Source organism: Pavona decussata, unplaced genomic scaffold (assembly GCF_977016875.1).
Source record: "Pavona decussata unplaced genomic scaffold, jaPavDecu1.1 SCAFFOLD_26, whole genome shotgun sequence".
NCBI lineage: Eukaryota > Metazoa > Cnidaria > Anthozoa > Scleractinia > Agariciidae > Pavona > Pavona decussata.
Genome location: NW_028145449.1, coordinates 3,807,501 through 3,831,767, shown reverse-complemented (window position 1 = coordinate 3,831,767; position 24,267 = coordinate 3,807,501). Strand labels below are relative to the sequence as shown.

At 38.5% G+C, this 24,267-nt stretch overlaps 3 protein-coding genes and 1 long non-coding RNA gene across 7 annotated transcripts in view; 2 read left to right on the top strand and 2 right to left on the bottom strand.

The window, feature by feature from the left end:
* Positions 1–24,267, bottom strand: part of LOC146485606 (uncharacterized) — a 203,764-nt gene that overhangs the window by 85,022 nt on the left and 94,475 nt on the right. The gene's annotated exons all lie outside the window — the stretch shown is intronic.
* LOC146485607 (uncharacterized) overlaps positions 1–24,267 on the top strand; it is a 141,844-nt gene that overhangs the window by 84,707 nt on the left and 32,870 nt on the right. The gene's annotated exons all lie outside the window — the stretch shown is intronic.
* Positions 1–24,267, bottom strand: part of LOC146485608 (uncharacterized) — a 127,818-nt gene that overhangs the window by 85,022 nt on the left and 18,529 nt on the right. The window contains exons 14-17 of one of the 3 annotated variants that reach the window (XR_014863384.1): positions 23,927–24,267; positions 23,255–23,389; positions 22,466–22,699; positions 16,918–17,261 (exon numbers count right to left, since the gene is read on the bottom strand). The exon at positions 23,927–24,267 is cut by the window's right edge and continues 34 nt beyond it. The exons of 1 other annotated variant lie outside the window; for it this stretch is intronic. Coding sequence is in view for 1 of the 2 variants with exons in the window: in XM_085103413.1 (XP_084959539.1) it covers positions 16,939–17,261; positions 22,466–22,699; positions 23,255–23,389; positions 23,927–24,267 (1,033 nt within the window). In the remaining variant the exon portion in view is untranslated. Of the gene's footprint in view, positions 1–16,682; positions 17,262–22,465; positions 22,700–23,254; positions 23,390–23,926 lie in introns of those variants that run through there. One more of the 3 variants, XM_085103413.1, reaches the window with a different exon arrangement.
* Positions 12,951–16,462, top strand: LOC146485609 (thioredoxin domain-containing protein 5-like). Its single transcript, XM_085103524.1, has 3 exons — positions 12,951–13,105; positions 13,213–13,297; positions 16,415–16,462. Exons 1-3 carry the CDS (start codon positions 12,966–12,968, stop codon positions 16,445–16,447), a joined length of 258 nt encoding a protein of 85 aa, XP_084959650.1. The 5' UTR covers positions 12,951–12,965; the 3' UTR covers positions 16,448–16,462.

Genomic DNA, 24,267 nt, shown 5'->3' with positions numbered 1-24,267 from the left:
CAATTTTCTTTCTGGATTCCAATAGGCCTTGCGAAGATCTGCTTTTCCCGCAAAGTAATAAACCGCACAAAAATACTTCGGTATTAATAGGCACCGTCCTTAAGTGACTAACGATTTCTGAAAGTTCACATTACTATCCCACTTTAAAATTTCCCTACAAAAACTGTTGATCAGCTGCAGAGGCCCTTAAATCACAAATAAAGTGACAGATATTTTCTTTTGATAAGTTTAGCTTCAGCAAAGCATGTGAGTTCCTGTGCATTCTAAGAAAATCTGTCTGACTTTGTTCGGGGTCAGAAGGAGAGAGGAAAGAAAAGCTAGCATGACAGCTGTGCCTTTATTGTGAGTGACAGCGGATGACAATACACGTCATTTCTATTTTAATAATTAGGCATGTGCTAAACCTTTGTTCTAGAGGAGAACGGTATTTTACTATATTATATTGTTTGTTTATTTTGTATCAATTAAGGGCAACAGATTAATTGACACGAGTATTGTTGTTGTACTGAAAGTTATTCTTGTCACCGTAAAGTAAAATCAAAGCTACAATCATCGACAAATTTTCTTGAGAAGGTTACTCAACACGGCAACGAAAAGTGGGTCTCAATTTATGACATCGCCTTTGTTTGTCGTCTCCCCTTCCCCTCAACCCCCACCCACCCCCTTCCCCTGTTCAATGTTGGATTCCCCACAATCCATACTATACGTGTAAATATTCTTTTTTCCAGCTCCACATTGAAATTGGGGAAAAGAGAAAAGTCAAATCGAGGTAGAACTTTGGAATCTTCCCAAGATTGTTTTCGACGATTGTAGGTAAAATGTCAATCGACCGTTTTGTCAACTGTCACTTTCACTTTTCAACTGAATTACAAAAAAGCCTCTCGCCATTGGCTATTTAAGTAACTGAATTATGGCGACGTCGCAAGTTAGAGCGCTGCCATCACGTATAACATTAGCAAGCCAAAACTTTCACAAGCTACATTAGTTTTTTTTTTTCAGTACTTGAACACAGAGGTCAACCAAAATAAAAACAGTGCCGCACGAAACGAAACAAGAACTTTCGTTGTCAATGTTATTGTATCTTCAACGGTATTATTTTATTATCGAAATTAAGCTGTCATTCTCTTAAGAACTTGTCTAAGTAGGAAACATTCTCTTCGCACGGAAGGGTTTCTTGAAAATAATAGAATACTTTTTTAATACCTTAACGTGTTGAAAATTGTCTCTTAGACATTTCTCAAGCTACGATTAAATAGTTTTCGTATCTAACCGAAAGAGCAGAGCTGTTGATTTATCAGCTTGTTTGTAGTCTGTTGTCAAGGTTACTTTTCATGTGACATGAAAAGGCAGATGTGTTGACCTTCCTTGCGGATGGTTATTATTGAATGGGTGCAAAATCGTTGCGGAAATTGTTGTTGCTTCACTGAACTCCGGTTAATTTCAGTTGACTCTCAGTGGTTTGCTGAAAGAAACACTTGTCTACTGAAACCGGAAAAGCGGTCTGGAGATGTAAAATAAAGCATTTTTTCCCTAAAACACAAATCGGAAAAGATTTCCGCCACGGTCTGATTAGCTAGGGGAGGGATGGGGGAGAAGGGTGGGTTCAATTTGGAAATCTCGTTTTCAAATGCTCCTTATCTACTTTTTGTTGACATCCCTGCAATCTGTTGCCAGGTTCTAGCTTCAATCCCTGTTCTCCGGTTTAAGTGTCAGCATATACCTAATTGAGGCTGGTCTTAATATTTTGCTTTTTAACGTACCTGGACCCAGTTTCTTTGTTGACAGCCTGTCTTAAATCTTTATCTCAAATTTCAAGGCACTGAAGGACTTACACGAGTTATGAGTAATTTATGTGTAAGCGAAAACATTTTTGTTCCCGTATCCTGGGAGTTCACATAAGTACCGGACTCGCTTCATGATACAGAAAATATTCACTGGGTAATGCTGAAAAAAAAAAAAGAGAATTATTTTTAAATCTTATTTCAAATCTATCAGTGTTTAGTTTATGTCTACTTTCAATTGTAACGGGGGAACGATGCAGTTACCGTTTGACAGGACTGTTAAGCAATGCTATTTAGTTAACATCTTTGTACCATTAGAGATTTACAGTCGCGTTTACCGCAAACGGCAAACGTGAAAATTCACTTTTAAGCTCCACATTGAAACAAGGGAGAGGAAAGAAGTCAAATCGAGGTAGAACTTTGGAATCTTCCCAAGATTATTTTAATCGACATGTTAATCGACCGTTTTGTCAACTGTAACTTTCACTATCCAAGCGAATTACAAAATAAGCCTCTCGCCATTGGCTATTTAAGTAACTGAATTATGGCTACGTCGTTCATAACAATTTTCACAAGTTAGAGCGCTGCCATCACGTATTGCATTAGCAAGTTAGAACTTGCACAAGCTACTTTAGTTTTTTTTTCTTCAGTACTTGAACTCAGAGGTCAACCAAAATAAAAAGAGTGCCGCACGAAACGAAACAAGAACTTTCTTTGTCAATGTTATTGTATCTCCAACGGTATTATTTTATAATCGAAATTAAGCTGTCATCCTCTTAAGAACTTGTCTAAGTAGAAAATATTCTCTTCACACGGAAGGATTCTTGAAATTAATAGAATACTTCTTCAATACCTTAACGTGTTGAAAATTGTCTCTTAGACGTTTTTCAAGTTTTGATTATAGAGATTTCATATCTAACCGAAAAAAGGAGAACTATCATGTTTTTTGTAGTCTGCAGTCAAGGTTACTTTTCATGTGACATGAAAAGGCAGATGTGTTGACCTTCCTTGCGGATGGTTATTATTGAATGGGTGCAAAGTTTTGATTATAGATATTTCATATCTAACCGAAAAAAGGAGAACTATCATGTTTTTTGTAGTCTGCAGTCAAGGTTACTTTTCATGTGACATGAAAAGGCAGATGTGTTGACCTTCCTTGCGGATGGTTATTATTGAATGGGTGCAAAATCGTTGCGGAAATTGTTGCTGCTACACTTAACTGCGGTTAATTCAGTTGACTCTCAGTGGTTTTCTGAAAGAAAGACTGTCCACTGAAACAGGAAAAGCAGTCTGGAGATGTGAGATAAAGCATCTTTTCCTTTAAACATAACGGATTGGGGACAAGGGGTTGGGTCGATTTGGAAATCTCGCTTTCAAATGCTCCTTATCTACTTTTAGTGGACATCCCTGCAATCTGTTACCAGGTTCTCGCTACAACCCCTGTTCTCTAGCTTAAGTATCAGCACATACTTATAATAATTGAGGCTGATCTTGATATTTTGCTTCTCAACGTACCTGGACCCATTTACTATCTTGACAGCCTGTCTTAAATCCTTAATTTAAATTTCAAGGCCTTGAAAGACTTACACGAGTTGTGAGTAATTTCTGTCTAAGCGGAAATATTTTCGTTTCCGTATCCTGGAAGTTCACATAAGTATCGGACTGACTACATGATACGGAAAATATTCACTGGGTAATGCCGAAAAAAAAAAAAGAATTATTTTTACATCTTATTTCAAATCTATCAGTGTTATTTATGTCTACTTTCTATTGTAACGGTGGAACGGTACAGTTACCGTTTGACAGAACTGTTAAGGAATGCTACTTTGTTAGTCGTGTCCTCTTTCTCCCTGCCCCCATCCCCATCCCACCCCCTTTGCCCTGTTCAATGTTGGATTCACCACAATTCATACTATACGCGTAAAACAGGAAAAATTTACTTTTTAAGCTCCATATTGAAACAGGGAAGAGGAGGGAAGTCAAAACGAGGTTGAACTTTCGAATCTTCCCGAGATTATTTTCGACGATTGTAGGAAACATGTCAATCGACCGTTTTGTCAACTGTCACTTTCATTATTCAAGTGAATTACAAAAAAGACTCCCGCCATTGGCTATTAACTAACTGAATTATGGCGAAATCGTTCATAACAATTTTCACAAGTTAGAGCGCTGCCATCACGTATTGCATTAGCAAGTTAGAACTTGCACAAGCTACTTTAGTTTTTTTTTTCTTCAGTACTTGAACTCAGAGGTCAACCAAAATAAAAAGAGTGCCGCACGAAACGAAACAAGAACTTTCTTTGTTAATGTTATTGTATCTCCAACGGTATTACTTTATAATCGAAATTAAGCTGTCATTCTCTTAAGAACTTGTCTAAGTTGAAAATATCCTCTTCGCACGGAAGGGTTCCTGAAATTAATCGAACACTTCTTCAATACTTTAACGTGTTGAAAATTGTTTCTTAAACATTTTTCAAGTTACAATTAAATAGATTTCATATCTAGCCGAAAAAGCAGAACTGTTGATTTATCAGCTTGTTTGTAGTATGTAGTCAAGGTTACTTTTCAATTGCAAGTGACATAAAAAGGCAGATGTGTTGACCTTCCTTGCGGATGGTTATTATTGAATTGGTGCGAAATCGTTGCGGAAATTGTTGTTGCTACACTGAACTCCGGTTAATTCAGTTGACTCTCATTGGTTTGCTGAAAGAAAGACTGTCCCCTGAAACAGGAAAAGCGGTCTGGAGATGTGAAATAAAGCATCTTTTCCTTTAAACATAAATCTAAAACCATTTTCGCCACGGTCTGATTAGCTAGGGGAGGGATGGGGGAGGGGGGTGGGAGAGGGGCTGGGTCAATATGGAAATCTCGCTTTCAAATGCTCCTGATCTACTTTTTGTTAACATCCCTGCAATCTGTTGCCATGTTCTCGCTTCAACCCCTGTTCTCCAGTTGAGGTTGGTCTTAATATTTTGCTTTTTAACCTACCTGGACCCAGTTTCTTTGTTGACAGCCTGTCTTAAATTCTTAGTTCAAATTTCAAGGCCCTGAAGGACTTACACGAGTTATGAGTAATTTATGTGTAAGCGGAAATATTTTTGTGTCTGTATCCTGGAAGTTCACATTAGTATCGGACTCCCTACATGATACGAAATATATTCACTGGGTCTGATGCTGGAAACATCTTTTTTCAAATCTATCAGTGTTATTTCTGTTTACTTTCAGTTGTAACGGGGGAACGGTGCAGTTACCATTTAACAGAACTGTTAAGCAATGCTATTTTGTTAACATCTTTGTGTCATTAATGATTTAGAGTCGCGTTACGGCAAACGTGAAAATTTGCGTTGACGTTTTCTTGAAAAAGTGAGTCCAAAGATGGGAAAAAAAGGAAACAAAATAATTATTCTGACCTTTGATAATATTAAACAGGGCGCAGTTGCTCAAAGCCCGATTAAGCTAGTTCTGGGTTAACGTGAACTTTGATTCGAGTTTAATTACTGATCAATAAAGATTCTTTCAAAGATTTTTGTTCCTCCAGTTTTAACTTAGATTTTTTTTTCCATTAGTTAAAATTAGCTTTTAAAAATATTGTGAATGAGCGAGATGAATAACTTTTAATCATGGATTAGCGTTCATCGGCTTTCGAACAACCGAGCCCAGAAAACAACCAATTTTACTGAGAAACCAAAAACAACGAGCGGCTAACGCGGGGTAAACATTGTCACGTGGTCATTCTTGTTGTTCGTTGTCTACCGTGAATGTGATTTTAAATCTGTCTGTTGTCTGCTTTTCTGCAACATACGTTCCAATGTTGAAGTCCTAATTATATCTTTGCATTTCAAATCCAGACAAAAATGAGACGTTTGACAAAAATATTGTTCACTGTAACACGGTTTAATTCACGATTGTGGCTCGCTTCTTTCACTGTTAGTAATAAAATATTATTAGGAAAGCCTGGTTCTAGACTCACTATTAAAGCTTTCCTAAGGTATTTTTTGAATTAATAGATTATATTATCGTTGGACTCATTCCCTAATATCAAAGAACAAATTCTCCTATCTTATTCCCATACTTTTCTTACCAAAGTACTGGGGAGAAGTTATTTAAATGTTAAAAAAAATTCACTTCGCGTGATCATGTCCTTAATTCTTGTGTCCTTAGGTGTTGAATAAGCATTGATATTACAAGGAGAAATTTGATTCTGATCACTGTTAGGGCTTAAAAGGTTAATTATATTTGAGACAGGTAGGTTCTACTCGATTAATACGACAAAATGATAATGCGTTTGGAGATAAGTATCCAAAAAAAAAAAGCTGGCAATCCTTCCGAGTCAGTGAGGGTTGCTAAAATGTGACTAAGAAAGAATTGAGCCCGGGGTGCTCAAAAAACATGGGCCAGAAACACCTACATTTGTGCATTTGCAGCAGACTGCTCTAAATCGCTTTCTGTAAGCCTTTATTGTGTGCGGACAAGAAGTTATAGGTCCTCTCATTAATTCTACATTGTCACGGTCTCTTGTTAAAGAAGTAATCATTTGAAGTCGTAAGGTGTTTTATTCCCCATTCCTCCGACGGACATTTCACGTGCCTCCTAGGAGTGCCTCCTTGCCACGGACAGGAAAAGCTCTTGTTGATGAGTGTAGCTTGACGTTACAAACGCGATGGCGTGAAAACCCAAAAAGGCAAATGCAGGAAAGCCACAGTAGGGGGCTTAGGCACAGACGTTCGTAAGCCACGGACGGCAACCGGCGTGACGTGGTTTTGCTCCTTACCAAGGGCAGGAAAAGCTCTTGTTGATGAGTGTGGCTTGACGTTACAAACGCGATGGCGTGAAAACGCTCCAAAAAGGAAAAGAATTTAATTTCGGTTGCCGTCCGTGGTTCAAAAAACGTCTGTGCTTAAGTTCCCTAGTAATCGTAACAATGATTTTGTATCTCACACTAAGTTAAACGCACGCTAATGAGATGCATTAACCGTATGATAGACATCACAAGGTGTCCCCTACACTAAATTCTTACTAAAACACAAATAATTCTCAAGTTCCCTAGTAATCCTAACAATAGTTTTGTATCTAGACTGCAAAACAGTCGTTTTCGGACGTTTTCGGAAGGCGCGAAGCGCCGTAAGCGTGATCCTCGCGTGTGAAGCGCTCGAGTCTCACACGCCCATTCTCCCTCGCTGTTTTTAGACTCGGTCCAGGCGTACACTTCTCAAAACTCCCGAAAACTTTTCGGGCCCGAAAACATTACGGGGTGCTTTTCGGGTGTTTTTCTCGGGTCCCGAAAAGTGTATCTCAGAACACCCGAAAGTGTCCCGAATTAATATATTGTCTCCCGATATTTTTGGGAATCTCTTTGCGTTACCGGCTACGATAATTCGACTAGAGCAGGAAAAATTATTTTAAATCACGGCTTTATCATTACAACTTTTAGTTTTTCCAGCTGAAAACAGTAACTGTACTTGTAAAATAAATTTAGGTGTAAATGCTGTTCTTAAAAACAGATTTCAACGAAAATACTACTGAGCTAACTGGTTCACAACGTGAAGACTGTTTTGTTTCTATTTTAATCTTGACCTTTTGAAATCACCGTTGTTGTTTCGTCACCAAAGTTCCATATATCTGTCAAACCTGTCAAGACTTGTCAAAGTTTCCATGATACTATTGGCTACTCGTTTAAATGAACTGAAAACGTTGCTCGCAAATCCCCCCAAAATAAAAACAAGTCAAGGGATGTTTTGGTTTTGAGCAAGTTTTAGTGTCCTCGGACACCGCATTACTATGAACTCGAAATTTCGTAGTGGACGCTGATGATTATATAAGAAATAAGTAGTACTGCAAGAAAATGGCTTATCACATTTGCAGCTTAGCATTGCCGATGAAAGTTTTCCAGAATCAGACGAGGTGGGTATCTTTCATGTTTTTTTAGTTGTCGTTTTTCATTTTATTTTACGAAGCTTAAGTTGAACTTTTATAACTCTCAGTTAAAGCACAAGTTGAGCTTCTTCTCAACCGATTTACGTTAAAAGAAACAGAAATAATTGTCCGTTATACACTTATAAAATTTAACCACACTATCAAACTCGGCAATGTGCGAACCGCTGAGGAAACTATCAAACTGTCTTTATTTGGTCCATAGTCTCTCAAATTGAAGTTTTTAAAGTACAAATTTCACTTCTTTTGCCTTCGTCATTCGTAATTCTTTAAAAGTTCAACTGAAAATAACTGATTTGCAAGAGTTACCTTCGTAAATTTATGGTAATGGTAATTTACTGGAGTCAACAAAATCTTTAAGTTCATCTATACGAAGTTCTTGCGCGCAGCAACGCATGTAAACCTGTGAGATTTTCAGAAATTTTCTCTTGGTTTTTAGACGTATTTAGCTTGAGTCTAGCCCAGTATCTGTCAATTAACTCAAACTCTCGTTTTGGATAACTTTTTCCTTGATAATAGTAGCGCAATACAACCATTTAACTGAAATAAACCAATCTTCGAAAACGCATTTCGGGAGCTTTCTAGCACCCGAAAATTATCGGGGGAAAATGACGCGACTTTTCTCGGGCCCGAAAAGTTCGTGCGCTTTGAGAAACACTAGAAATCGTTTTCGGGAGCTTTTCGGGCCCGAAAAGTTTACGGGAGTTTTGAGAAACGCACGCCAGCCTTTTTGTTCGAATATTGACCGTCGCTCGCGTTCGCAAAAAAATACGACTGTTTTGCAGTCTATTTTGTATCTTACACTAAGTTTAACTTTCCTTGAGGAATGACCAGAAATGCACGCTAATGAGATGCATGAACTGTATGATAGACATCACAAGGTGTCCCCTACCCTAAATTCTTACTAAAACACAAATAATTCTGTCAAACATGAAGTCCTATAAAAATGACAAAAAGATCTGTCTTACATAAGGTACCCAAATTAAAGATAAGGTGCATTTCTGGACATAACTGGTTTTCTTGGCCTAAAATAACACTGGAAACAAAGCTGTGCAATTGAAAATAAAGTTCCTCTTTCATGCATTAACGTCTGTACTAACTGTAGATAGGACAATTATTGCAAGAGAATAGCAGAAAAAGACGGCGGGGTTCCTGTGTAAATCCCTTGAATGCTTGGTGACCCCTTCCTATTGTCCGTTTACCGTAAATACTCGAATTAGCGCCCGGGCTGCTTAATAATTTTCTGGGGGGCGCTTATTTGAAGGGAGCGCTTATTTTTATTTTAGTTTCATTTTATATATACTGTTCAGGGCAGAGGGGTCAAACACCATACCCTATCCAACGGCACATCCCTGGTCCCCAGCCCTATTTACAGCCTTGATATGTGATTTGGGTTTTGAGTTGCTATGCCACAATGCGTCAGTTGGCTGATTTCAAATAACCCATGTTTTTAATTCTGCTGGTTCCAAACTTTGTACTGATCATGTTGACAAAGATGCAAAGAGCACTTATTCAAAGAAAAGCAGCCAGATTTTGGGTTCCATGACTGGGGTTCTTTCTCAAGGGAGGAAGAGAGAGGAGCCTGGGAGCAAAATTAAACTGATGGCTGCTCTGAAAAAAAAAAAATGACGTCATGCGTGGAGCTCGTGTGGAGCGGACGTGAGTTTTGAGCAGTGTCTTCCCTCCTCTCTTTCGGTGAAAAATCTTTGGTTAATGGTCCTATTACTCGCAAGAAAAACAAACGTGGGGACCGCAGTTCGACAGAGGAAGAGACGAATGTCGCTAAACGGCCAAATAACAAACCAAACGCTCACGAAGAAGATAACAAAAACATGGCGGACCGTAACTGGGGAGTCCGTAAAGAATCTGATCATGCAGCTTCGGAGGAAGAACCAACGCTTTATGAGATACGTGACATGTTAGCGGAACTTCAGAAGTCGGTCACAAGCATCTTAAAAGAGAACTCAACTTTGAGAGAGGACATAAAACAGTTAAAATTGTCCCTTCAGTCAAAAGAAAGAGAAGTCAGCGTTTTAAAAACATCATTTGAAGAGGTGTCAAAAACTAGTGAAACTCTGAAGACCGAACTTCAACAAGTCAAAGGTAAACTCCAGAAGCAAGTGGAAGAGACGGACAATCTGTACACGGCGCTCGATGATTTGGAGCAGTATACCAGGAAAAATAGCCTAGAAATTCATGGGATGCCAGAAGATTGCTATTCAACGACGGAGGAGGTAGTATTAAAATTGGAAACCGCGTTAAATGTTAATGTTAATCCGAGTGACATTGAGATAACACAAAAACTCAAACGACGTGACAATAATTCGAGTCCAGTTTTTGTCAAATTTATTAGCCACAAGGTTAAAACGAGTTTATATAAGGAAAGAGTTAAGTTAAGGAATGTTTAAGTGTCGGATGTGTTTCCCGGTTATTCCAATGCAGTGAGGACTGAAAAACCTCAAATTTTTTTACAACGAAAACCTGACGAATTATAGACGAGGACTTGTATCGAGAGCAAGCGAAATGAAAAAAGATGGGCTTTTGACGAGTTTTTGGACAATCGATGGCAAAATCTTTGTTAAAACATCGCCGAGTGGCGATCCTGTGCGAATCTTCAGCGACTATGATTTCGACAACCTGTTAGCGGACTTGTTGTTTTATTCGACAAAACAATGTTTGAATTAACAGAGGAAAATTTACCGTTACTGTAATCCTTACAAATAATCTTATTAGCTTGTTGGTTAACTCAGAGAGGAGGGAAATATGGGTGGGAGCATTTACGAAAGTTAGTACCCAATTCGGACTTTAAGTGTTCTGTGTTCTAAATTTTCGTTTTATTTATTTATTTATTTTTTCGTCACTGATATTTTTGAGTGTATTTATTAAAGCCTATTTTGTACTGGATGTGATGTCTAACAAACAAATATGTAAAATCATCTTCCTAAATGTTCGAGGTATCGTAAATTCGATAAAGAGGAGTAGCATTTTTACATATCTTAAAGATCAAAACGCTACCTTTTATTTTCAACAGGAAACATTCCGAATCGTGTGATGAGTCATTCTGCAAAAACGAATGGGGAGGTGAAATCTTTTTTTCTCATTGCACTCGCCACAGTAAAGGAGCTCGCATATTATTAAATCCATCTATCAAAGAAAACAAAATTAAAATCTCCCTAAGCGACAGCTCAGGAAGAATTGTTTTAATTAGCCTAATCTACAATTGTATGGAATTATCACTTTGTAATATATATGCGCCCAATGTTCATACTGATCAGTTGCGATTTATTGAAGAGCTTGAATACTACCTAATAGAAAAGTCTGAATTAACGACACTCATTATAGGAGGTGACTGGAACAGTACTCTAACAAAGTAAGACAAGAAAGGTGGCTTGCCTTGGAGACCAACCGGCTTCTGAAATTTGCTCTTAACTACAATGGATATTTTTGTCTGGCTTCTCTGTTCACTCACTTTCCCCTTACAACAGTCTTTCCTTTGTTTGTTCCCCGAAAAAAAAAAGTTGCTAACAAGCACCGACATCCTCAAAAGGAATGTGTCCGAGTATTTCATCATTCTTGTTTATGGTGCAATTGTGTTTATTGTAATTTGTTGTTTTTAAAAAGTCCTAGTACTGCAGTATACATTGTAATACTGTTCAGTTATCGTCACTATGTCGTTAAGGGTGGTACAGTATAGGGCGCAATAAAACAAAAATGTCATTTAATACGGTGGTATTTTTTTTTTTTTATATTTCCAATACGGTACTTTATTATATGGCTGGCTCCGCGAGCGGGCAAGATGAGTCAAATCCTGCGCTGTGATTGGCTACCCGAGCGAGCAAGATGGAGCTATCTTGCCCGCTCGGGATTACACGTTGCCCGTTCGCTTGGCATCGAAAGTTTAATCCCAGCAACAATGCAATCTTTTCTTCGATTTTCTCGTTGTTTTGGGGGAAAACGCTCACTAAAAAGTTCGGTAAACTCTCAACATTTACCTATAGGAAAGGAAAGAGAATGGAATCGTCCTGGCGTAGGGAAAATTTTGTTTCAGCTGCAATGAATGTGGGTTGAACCGGTGAGTAGCTCTGCGTGTAGTATTTTTAGATAGAGTTGATTTTGTAAAACTTATTGTCTCAAGTCGAGTGCCAAAATGGATAAATTCTCTAGTTTTGCAATGACTGTATTTTAATCATAGCGTAGTGGAAGTTGCATTAAGTGTTTAGAGCAGTTCACAAAAGTATTTTTCTCAAGTTCGCCGAAGAAGCTCACGTTTTTAATTTAGCCGCGTCTTGCTTGTTTTAAACAACAAAATCTTATCAAAGTTTCGCCCAGTTTTCTGATTTACCCGCTCTTTTTTTCGGCGTATGTTTGCATATAATTTCAAAATCTATTGTTTCATTCAAGAATTAATGATTGGAAGCCGAAAACCGGGTAGAAATGTTTATTATACGCCACCGCGCGATCGGCTGAAAATGGCGAGTTTGCCGTATTCTATTCAAATCTTCCCGCTCTTGCGAAAATCTAAATTTTTCGTTCTCAATAATTGTATACTCCCTTTAAGCCATTATAAAGTTAGAGCCCTAAGATAATTTAGGATTCCTTGTTTTCCACGATTACACGCTAATCCAAAAATGCACTGAAAATAAATCTTGCACCGGCCGGCTATAGAGGATTTCTATCCGAGTAGAGCAGTTTCATGTCCTGTTTTGTTTTGTTGTTGTAGTTTTAACTTAAAGGTAAAGCCATATAATAAATCCTTTATTGACCAAGCTTGTTTGGCCAAGATTGCTGGATGTTGGCCTCGTTCTTTTTTTGCGTTTTTATGGACCGAGACGAAAACGCAAAAAAAGAACTTGGCCAATATCCAGCCATCTTGACCTCACGCTTGGTCAATAACGCATATGTATTTATTGTTAGCTGGACAAGCTTCCGTAAGCGGCCATATATCCCCTACACCTCTAGTGGTATCTTACCAGAACCATTCTCGTAAGTGGCCTGCTCAAGTTACGGAAACTTTTTTCGCGTTCCGAGGGTGTCCGCTTACGAGAGCTTCGACTGTATAACTAAAATAAATAAAACTTTTCCTAATTATTTTCAACAATAGGCCTTTCTACAAAGAAAAGTCTTCAGTCCTTTCTTGAAGCTACCTATGGAATCGCACATCCCTAGCTCCAATGGAAGGGAATTGCAAAGCAGGGGGCACGTATAGAAAATGCCCTGAACCAATGTAGCTAGCTAATCACACGTGACAGCTATATGTTATTAAAATTTACAGGAAAAGGGGAAGATTTAGCAGGAACGACTGAACCAGAAAATGGCCTGTACACACTGACGTCAGAGAACTTTGACAAACATGTGGAAATGAGTCTGCGCTTTATAAAGTTCTATGCCCCATGGTAATTAGCTAATTTGCTAGAGAAATGCCATGTCCACATTTAAAGTTTTGTTTTTTCCCAAACCATCAGCACTGCATAAGCCCCCCCTTTTTTTCCACCTTTGACAGGTGTAGCCATTGCTGTAAGCTTGCACCCACCTGGAAGGCATTAGCTCAGTATCATAAAGACAATGTGGACATCACAATAACTAAGGTACTGGCACACTCATCTCAAATGTTTGGTTTCATCAACAGAGTTGATAAGGTAATCTGGTCACCATAGAAAGAAATTTATTTAATGTCAATAACATGAGGAGTGCTTGCACAATCCCTCGAGCCAAAGGCTCATGATAAAGATGTGGGCAATTCAGATCTTGATCTCAAACTGCCAAACAGTGTTTTCAATAATTTGAAACAGCACTACTATCGTGCGGAAAAACATAGTGCTCGGCGGCACGAGAAGAAGCAACAAGCAACACATGTAAGGTCAACCATATAAATAAACGTTCTCTATTTGGATCTTGAAATAGGAACCCCCTGATTCAAGCTAGAGTACAGTTAAGATTGAATATTAGCTCAATGTGACAAACACCGAGCAGATCAGTTTGTAGAGCCATTTCTCCTCTCTTTTGCGTACCAGTATAGAAAGAGGTGCTAAAAATTAGTTTGATGCTTTAAATCATGGTTCTTGTTAAACATACCTGCAACATGGCTACCAGTACTATATGGAAAGGGTGGTGAATGGTATTTCAAAAACAAAATTTGTGGCATCTTTAATATTACTTCAAAGAGAAATCTAACGGCCATTCCGCTTCAGTTCTTATTCCTGAAGACGGTCAATCGAACGCAACCTTAGTGTTCGCGCGTTGTCGAAAGTAGCACAAGTATGTCCTCTCAGGAGCCATAGAAAAAGAAATTCTCCTACAGTCGGATTCTTACTTCTCAATTCAAAATGTAAAAATAGAAAGAAAAGTTTGTTGTCGTTTGTTTAAGCTCCTTCAAACGTGAAATTAGGAAATTTCACATGGTAGTCCGCGTAAAAAAAAAAAAAAACGGCAAAAAAATAGTAAAAAAAAGTGTGATGCAGGTGCAAAGTTATTGTTTATCTTACTAAATCTACTGCTTTTTTGATGTTCTCGTTGCATCGTAAACTCCCTCAGTCGGTCTGTGGGTGACGAGGGGGTGTGGGGGGGGGGGGGGGGGAGGCGGTAGTTTTGTTCAACCAAATTGCTTGCCCCCCACCCCCCCCCCCCCCCCCACCTTTATTTAAAGAGCGTCTTTAACTTCGTTGCATTCTTCACTTGGATAAGAGAGGGATGAGGGAGGGGATGGGGAAGAGGAAGAGGGGGAAGGGGGGTGAGGCGAGAAGTCTGTCGAAATGCCAAACTACAGAGGGAGGAGGGGGTGAGGCGAGAAGTCCGTTGAGGTGTCAAACTACAGGGGTGGAGTAGTTTAACTGCTCTCCCAGTGATGATAGAAGTAAAATAACGGCAGTATAGTTCAGCCCATGACTCAGTATTAGTACATTAGTGCTGTGGATCACTTCACTGAATTTCATTTTGGACGACAATTACGCATATAAAGCTTAGAAATATTGTAGAGGTAACTCTTCTCTTTATTTTATAACTTCACACGTTTACAATGTCGCGTTTAATTATATATGTGAAGTTCATTAAACACCCAACACCAAATGAAAATGATCAATGATTTTGATTTTGATAATTATTATATATACTTGAAATATGACTTAATTATCCCGTTGCTTTTCAGTGGCTAATAAAAAATTTAGCTATATTTTCAATTACTTCAATGAAAACCTTACTCAAAAATTAAGTTCGAAACTTGTTCTCAGCGAATACCTTATACAATTGTATGTCACTACATGATTACAGGTTCAAGAGTTTTAAAATTAGTACACCACAACTGTAACTTAATCCAGATAACTTTGAAGCAAAATTCATTAAACCCTGATAAATTGCTTTATACTAGTTGATTAAGTTCTTTTCGGTAGGGAGAATCTGCAGCCAATTAAAATTTTAAATTTGCCTGGCTCTACCAGTTAGTTTATCGTAAAGTCATTTAAAGATCATTTTCCGAAATCAGTTTTCTTTAATCAACAGAATTGTACTGATGCCATGATAGACGGCAATCAAATTAACAAAAGTGGACATTGAATTGCAATCATAAATCATGTTGCCCAAACGTTACAAGATAAAGTTCTTTCAAATATAAATTAATGTTCAATCCTATGGTCTACATTCAAGTGATTCACGATCTTAAATTCTAACTTTGTCCTTTAAGAGTCTACTCCATATCCCTTGCCTTATCGCCTTACTAGAGGCAATTACTTCTTTCCAAGAAAGGATCACTTAGAGACTTTTACCATTTGATCCATATATCTAAAACAAATGGATTCCAGATGGAACTCAATTAACGGCTTCAAATCATAAAAAAAAAAGAATGCTATGATTCCGTTCCATTGCATCATGATACTGTTTTAAAGTTTTTGGGAGTGTTCACACTCAACTGTTACTGATCGCCAGAGAGAGAAAGCTATTCACTGACCGTGAACCGATCATCAGTAATATTTCCTGTAACTACCAAACCATTTAAACGGGATTTAGGCCGGCAGAAAGACTCCTGCAGGAAATCGCGGAGTCTGTATCCAATTTAAAAATAACAGCTCTGTCTAAAATACATGGATATATGGTTGTTTGCACAATTAACATTGAATAAAAGTAACATTTAGGACACCTTTTGCGGGGCTCTTTAATATAATCTATGTCATTGTACCTCAATGTTAACAAGTGAAGTTATCTTTTAGGAGCCTGTAACCTGCAATGTCGATGAAACTTTTAATAATCGTTTTCACTTAGTGAGAAAAGAAAATCTATTGTTGGAGATCCGCTACAACAACACTGTAAGATTGTACAAATTAACTTTAACTATTACGTTAGCCCAAGGAATACACTTGAAAAAGGCCCGAGTTATTTGGTTGAGAAAAAGCTGTTCGTCTCTCGGCTGGAAAAATGCTCTTATAATTTACACTTAATTTAATGTGAAGCTTGAGATACATCGTGCAAACATCCTGTCGTCATAAATTAACTCCGTGTGAAAAAGGCAGAGGCAGGGTATTAGCTATTTAATTCAAGTTCATTGTAAGACCATACACGTGTCTGAACAATGTTGTGATATACTTATCTACTACAGCATTCGCCGCTCCATGCAATTCCAGAGTTTCTTCTATCGTCTCGCAGTGCCTGTTACGTGTTTCCTTATCGCCTTACTGAGAAAAGTGCTTTTAATATTGCTGTCCCTTTTTCTCTCTTAGTGCATCCCCTGTCTTCAGTTACAGATTCCTTGATTATCATCATTTTCTTAAACCAGGTAATGAGCTAACTCAGGACACACTACTGGTCACACTACAACGTGACAAAAGTCCCTTTTAAAAATAATTGGGGGAGGGAGGCTAACAATCGACGATATATAATTCGCGATTAACCAACTATCACAAAGCCCCCTCCCCCTCCTCCCTCCGATAAAAAAGAACATCAAATCAAAGTTTAAAAAAAACTAAAAGAACGCAAGTAAGGCCTATCCACAAAACAAATCCTCTTTTAAAATATGTTTATGCGCACTAATGGTCAGCACTACACAGAACATAAATAGTTACTGCTATGAAATTATATAATAAAATGTTCTCGTAATGACATATCATTCTGCTACTTGACTTCTAGGAAAATAATTTTTTGTGTCTTAGCTTACGGCCTTTTAGTATAGAAACCTAATAACTCATATTTAAAATATTGAAAGACTGTAAGCTGGGGTTTAAACCTCAGTGCCGGTTTGCTTTTTTTAAGTTGTTTCGTAGAAAGTTTCTACTTCATCCGGTTGGAAGTGATAAGTTCCCGCCAGGAATGTTCGTGCAAAGGTGCTCCGATAGCTGTACCCATCGGGGGGGGCGTAATCGTGGCCAAGGTCTGCGTATGAGTTTCTATTTGATGATGCGTAGTCAGAGACGTAAATGTCATGACCAGCCCCGAAAGGAGGTCCATAAGAGGAGCAGCTGTAAGTGGAGTGACTTCCTGTTTGAGTCAGTTTCACCGGCGCCCATCCTGGCTTGTTTACCAGTGAAAACAGGAAAGCTTTCGAATCATATCGATAACCACAACTAGAAACTAACAAAAAATAAACAATTTTAAAAAACAAACAAACTGACTTATGCTTCTGATGATTACCGCATGGGATGAGGGTAAAGTCGCACTTCAGTTCTAAGTGGCCCACACAGAGGGTCGGAGATTAACCTGATCACCTTAGTATGAAACAACTAGGAGTACTACTTCAGCCGACCTACATCCCCTCCCCCCTGAGTAGTAACGTGCCCATCACTTGACTAACCCAGACAGTCTTTTGCCGGTACTCACTTTTACACTAAGGAAGATAGTGAGACAGTGCGGTGTCAGTTAAGGCTACTCTCTGACGAATCTACGCGACAATATAGAGATCAGCTTAGCCTCCAACCACTGACCCTTCAATCAACCGATTAAAAATCCAACCCGCAAACCATTGCCTGATTTCATACCGTGGGGGTCTGGGTACGAGTCTGTGTATTATGGGTTATGGGACTCAACACCCACATAGCCGGAAAGAGCACACCGCACTTTACAACATTTCCAAGTTTGGTGTTAATAAAGCTAATATTAGGAAAGATACAGCCATTCAAAAACTCCAAATTTTACTGAGAAATGTATGGAGCGCCGGACGTGTGTCCGGCGTTCCATACATTTCTTAGTAAATTTTTAAGTTTTTGAATGGCTGTATCTCGCCTAATATGAGCTTGATTGACACCAAACTTGAGGATGTTGTAAAGTTCGATGTGCTCTTTCCGGCTATGTGGGTGTTGAGTCCCATAACCCATAATACACAGACTCGTACCCAGACCCCCACGGTATGAAATCAGGCAATTTGCAGTTGTGACAAAGAATCACCCAGTACCGCTAGTTAACGAAAAAGCTTGCAAGCAAAGACGCATCTCATTGCTCACAACTGGTGCCTCAGTTAGGGATTGATTCAAGGCTAACAACAAGGTGGTAGCTAATCGTTGGAACACTGACATATTTTTTCGGGCCTGCATTCCTTGTCCAAGAATAATTTTAAAACCCGTAGCGCGGTTTGCACAAGTGAACCCTTTGAAAATTGTGAACGTTGGTGGAGGGGGAAGAGAGAGTTAAAACAATGCAACCATCTAAAGACCTCTGTTCAAGATTGTACGTACTCGTTTGGTTTAATGAACTGAACAGTTTAATGAGAAAATCTTTAAATTTAGTTTTCGCTAGAGAAGCAAAAAAGACTGAGTGAAGTTTTAGCGATAATGACTGACGCACCGCAAGGTTTCATTGCATAGTGACACTATGGGCCCGTTTCTTAGTACTTTTACATAAAGAAAAAACGACAAAAAGTTGTCTTTTAGAAATTAACACATACTCATCGGATTTACGAGAAAAAGTACTGTAGTAGTGATGGTTGCTCTGATAGGAGAAAGCAAACCATGAAATACGGAAGCGCTTTTTCTTTTTTAAATTCACTTGATCATCACGGTTAAATTAATGTTCGGTGAGTTTCGCTCTGAAATCCTGACACATTAAATATTTAAACTAAGATCACGCCATAAAAAATAGTCAATGGAAACTGGGGTGTCTCGAGCAGGATCCACAGTTAAGCTACACAAATGAAAAGCGTCAAAATTTCACGAGAGTGAAGGTATATTGAGAGCAAGTAACAGTTTTGTAATAATAATCTTTATTGAGATGATTTTTTCATACAAAATATGGTTTTCAAAAAGGATCTCAAAAAAAAAAAAATACAAAATACACACAATTCGCAAAGACATTAAAAATCGAAAATATGTAAAAACTATCTAAATGTTCAAGATATCAACTGAAATTCATGTAAATTGCAAAGTTAAAAGATTGATTTAAAAATACTCAGAATCACGGGTTGACTGATGGCCTGAGAAAGGGAGTCAAAATCCTTGATGGCATGAAATTCATTTAAATCACAAATTTAAAAGATTACGTTTAAAAATTTTCAGATTTACGGATTGTCTTATTGCCTGGCTACGCGAGTTGAAATCCTTGATGGCATGAAATGCAGTCCGTTGTTTGCCCCAATTCCTCTTGACACTTGGAAGTCTTTAGTTGAACAACGACAGTAAACGATCTGGCTTATCGAAGATACAAACAAATGATTTTGTAAAGCTAGTGAAACCAGTATGCGATGAAATCTTGCAGCGAATCTGATATAAACTCCAAATATCTATACATGTTTGCCATGTGCTTATTCTTTGTTGGCTGGTTTTCGAATTTAGGACCGCTAAATTAAGCTTGAAACAGGAAGTCTTAGCATCCGAACTAAGGGCCCTATTATTTAAACGAAGTTAAAACCGGGCTTGACAAAGTTGTCGTCCAAATACCACTGCTCTGCTCAAGATTCCGGTCATTTAAACGAGGTTAAGTCGTGGATTTAGATGAAGCTTATCCGTGGTTTTTGGAGTAGTCGTCAAAGCCTGATTTTGACTAAAACCATGTCTAACTTAACCTCTGTTTAAACAATCGGCCTAAGAGGTCGGGTCTGCGAAATCTGCGAGCCAGCGCCACCGTGCGAGCCACAGTGCAAATGTTAAGAATTTTTAATTGTTTTATCTAGGGACTGTGCAATAATTATCAGGAGGGGGGGGGGGGGGGCTGAAAAACCAGAGGGGGGGGGGCATTACCTAAAATTGCTGCCAAGATAGGGGGGGTCAAAGTAAAATCACTCATTTGACAGAGGGGGGGCCTTAAGTTTTATTCGAAATGTAAATAAACTTAACGCAATTAAAGATTCTCAATACAGGCCTCATGATAGACTGTAACAAATATCAATACGAACAGCTGTTAAACGATTATTGAAAAAATTCCATCAAAATGAAAAGATAACTGATTAATTTTAACCCTTCTTCTATTTAATTAAGCTGACCCTATGTAAAGCAAAAATCATGCACTTGTTTTTTAGCATCCCCCGTAAAACAATGGGAATCAAACAGATCTCGTAGACAAGCTTTGTCGGTTTTTGATGTGAATAAAAGTAATGTTTCTTCATCGACTGAATCGATTTGCTGAATTCCATACATCTCTGGCTCATAACAAAGTTCAACAGGGTCTCCTCCCAAGGATCTAAATATAATGCAAGCCCTTTTTCGTCTGTTATTTGAAGCGTTCAATCTCCTGTTCTTTGATTTTTTTTCTCTGCTCCTTTCTCTTTCTGGCTTCAGAAGTTTTCTCAAACGTTTTGTTCAGCACCGTGAGTTTATTGCATTGAAAGCTAAAAAAAGGGAAGCTGAGCGCAATACCCTTCCAGACATTAACTGGAAAGAAGAAGATGAAGTCAAATCCCTCACAGCACGACAAATTAAGATCTATCTTAAGCAGAACAATCTTCATGTATCTGGAAGCAAAGCCGTGCTGGTAGCACGTGCTCTTGATTTCTCGCAAACTGGAACACGAAACAACGAAAGAATTAGTGCCAATGACAGTGACACAGAACTCCTATCCAGTGATTCCGAATGCGACTCTGATTCTCACACAAGCACTTCCGAAAACAACTCTGAGTTGGATTCAGATGACTCCGAAACGGATGGCTTTGTTCAACACTCATATGAGGTATTATTTGTTCCAGACGACGACATCCAACAAGTAAGCGTACGCTTACAGTAGCATGACAATATAAAAGGTATGCACTTAAAGGCATCTATGGTAATGTTGGCGGCGAGGAGTGAGTGCGTGTGTGTGTGTGTTGGTGTGGGGGGGGGGGGGGGGGTGCGACGTTATTTTTAACATAACAGAGAGGGGCTTAGAACTAATTTTTTAGTTTTGGAGGGGGTGTACTGTCTAAGTTTTTGCTAGATAACTCTGGCTTTTCAGCCCCCCCCCCCCCCCCCCCCTCCTGATAATTATTGCACAGTCCCTTACATTCGCGTGAGAAAATTTTGGACGAATGTTTTTTTTTTTTTTGTTTTTTTTCGTTTTTGTTATAATTTTGGAGAGAATTTTGCCTATTCAAAATCGCCCAAGATGCGCAAAAAAATAAAAACAATACGCAAAAATTTATTAAGGTTCAAGACTTCAGAAAAAAAAAATATCCGAGAAAAACGCACGTTATCTATTGACACATGTCATTCATTGATATCCACGTGGAACTTAATTCAAGAAAAAAAAAAAAAAAGAAAAGAACAGCACTTCGATCCCCGCGTGTTGGCGTCAAGAATGGCGAGTAAATCGCGCCATTTTAACAGGTTTGATCTTTAGTCGAGAATCAGAGTTATCAGAACTCTGTCGGTTGGCTGACTGCTGCATGTGGTTGTCCTTTCCCTTAGACAAGTCTTTCTTCAAAACTCGCCACTAGAGTGGCAGAGGCTGGTTTCAAGATAGCATTCGACCCACCAGCTGACGGCAAATGCTTCTGTTACGCTGCTTCTTTTCAAATTGAGTTTAGTGCGACAATATTGACTTCGCTCATCTTTGAGTACTCATTTATCATACCTTACAAGATTGGAATGACACTGACAATCAGTCCTGACATGTCAATTAACAAAAAAATGAAATATGATGGTTTGCGTTGTCCCACTGTAAGAATTAAATATTGTGATGTTATTCATCTTGTTCCAATGCTCCTGTTCTTGTTCTTATGTGAATGTAAATACTACAAATAAAAATTCTTAACATTTATACTGTGGCTCGCATGACTCGCATGACTCGCGTGACTCGCATGGCTCGCATGGCTCGCACGGCTCGCACGGCTCGCATGGCTCGCACGGCTCGCATGGCTCGCACGGCTCGCATGGCTCACACCTTGGCTCGCTGACTCGCAGATTTTTATCACTCTAAGAGATCTAACACGAATGGAGTAAAGCACTTCCACCTGTTACATCCGATTTATTTTCTCTAAATTAACGATTTATTTTCTCTCTACTTTACGACGCAACCCGGTAATTAGCTTTGAGATTTTCTATTCCAAAAATAGGGTTAACTTACAGTTAAGGCTTAAAATGATGTTTTTAAGAGTTACTGTTTTTTAACATCGGTGATTGTACTCTTGATTAAAAATATAGATTATGATGGAGTCCATTTCTCAATTATATGCTTGAAGTAAAGTTCGTGCTATTTATCGAGTAAACGTCAAGTCCAATACAAGGTTAAGTACACCTCTTTTACAATTATAATCACTCCAAACAAGGTAAATTCACCACCAGGAGTTAACTCCACTTCACAATGTTATTCTTACCCCTGGAAAACTACTGCGCGTTAATACTAACTTGATATACGGTAAGGTAAATAAAGTCACTTACTCCATGAGTCACTGGTGTATCCTCCAAATATATACTGGCCGACCTTTATTATCGTCACAGTAGGACCCTTGTTATCACACCCGGAGTGAAAGGTAGATAAAGCCCAACCATCAACAGACGCACGCCAACACCGCTTCCAGTGAGAAGATTTGCTTTGGACGACAGGTTTGAGCCAGTTACTTAAAGTACCCAGGTAATTATCGTTGTTTTGCAGAATGGATGAACGTCCTAAGCCTTAAATTGAAAAATTATAAAAATGACATTATGACAGGCAAACATAAACGATATAAATATTTTTAAGCTATAAAGCGTTCACGAGAAAAACTGGGTGATTCGATTTCACAAAACTTCGAAGGCGGTTAAAAAAAAAAAAAAAAAAAACTCGGGGCAATAGCTTCTCCAACCATTAATAATTTTGAGAGGAATTCAAAGCAAAAAGTTCACTGAATTTTATGATATTTGAGATCATATTTCATATTTCCAAACCTCCTTCAGTTTGAGGAACACATTTTAATATTTTGTTGTTTATGTGTTTTTATACAAGTTTCAACCTGCATTTAAATCTTGCTACTAATCACGTAGGATGGCTGAATAGCTAGGAGCCTTAAATAGATAGCCACTTTGATACGGGAAGTGGGGAAAGAGGAAAATGTTTTAGTGGGCTGGACTATTCATTGAGTACTACGCGGGCTATTTGCTAACAGAACTAGATAAAACATCTTTTATATCATGTAAGTTTCAGCTTATTTAAAAAGATCCATTGATCGGCCACAATGTTAGAATACTTACCGGCATAACTATAATAGCAATCAAAGCCATTTCCCACATATCCACTGTCACACTTGCAGAAATAGGATCCACGTTTGTTTGTACAGGTGGCAAGCTGATGACAGTAGGATGTCTCTTTGGTGCATTCATTAAGATCTGAAAAATAACTTCAAATATTAAAAAGAAAGGAACAGAATTTAAGTAATCTGTTACTGTTACTTATTTATTCAAAAACAGCAGTAAAAGCAATTGTGTATTTGAACTCGTGTTTAAAACACGACGTCGCATTGTTAAACAGACTAACTCTTTCTACCTTCGCCAGTACTCGAGTTCTTTATTACCCTCCTGAATCAAACAACTCCATTAAACAAAAAGTAAATTTTCTTCTCAGAATGCCTTTCCACAGACAATCTTGTTAGAAAACTACTGTTTCGCAGGGAATCACACAATTTTTACGACAAGTATCATTTAAACGTGCTCATAACTAGTCAATTGTCATCTTTGATACCTCACTCTATTTAACCAAAAGGTGAAGTATCCTGTTGTAAATGATAAAGGCCCCTTATAACTTGACACTGTTGGCAAAATGTTCTGTTCTCATGTGTCACGCTTTGAATTTCAATACCTTTTGTTTGGTCACGGGTGTCTATTGATCATTCTTCCACCAGTTGTAATCACTTGTAATCAGCCTACCTTTCTTACAAGTATACTGATGGCAGTCACTGCACTTAACGTCATTCCATTTGTAGTTATGCTCCACGCCAAGTGCGTGCACGCAGTCTTGTCCTCTAAAATTATTTGGTTGATTTTTGGCCCAAGCTGTGAAGTTTCCAGCTCCACGATCCGCCCAAGTGAAGCTACCCTCTGTGGAGATGTCATTCAATCCCAGCCAGGATTTTTTGCCATTATGACGATGCTGCAAAAACACGTTTTCTTCATTGTTGTTTATGTCAACGAGGACTGAGTTTTCTTGACGGCATTTGTTCAGCGCTGTGGTCCAGTTTGTGCATGTATCACTTGTATAGTAACAAAAT

Coding starts and splice junctions, on each gene's coding strand:
- LOC146485609 (XM_085103524.1), top strand. CDS start 12,966: ATGTTATTAAAATTTACAGGAAAAGGGGAAGATTTAGCAGGAACGACT. Junction 13,106..13,212: donor ATAAAGTTCTATGCCCCATG/GTAATTAGCTAA, acceptor CACCTTTGACAG/GTGTAGCCATTGCTGTAAGC. Junction 13,298..16,414: donor TGGACATCACAATAACTAAG/GTACTGGCACAC, acceptor TTTCTCTCTTAG/TGCATCCCCTGTCTTCAGTT.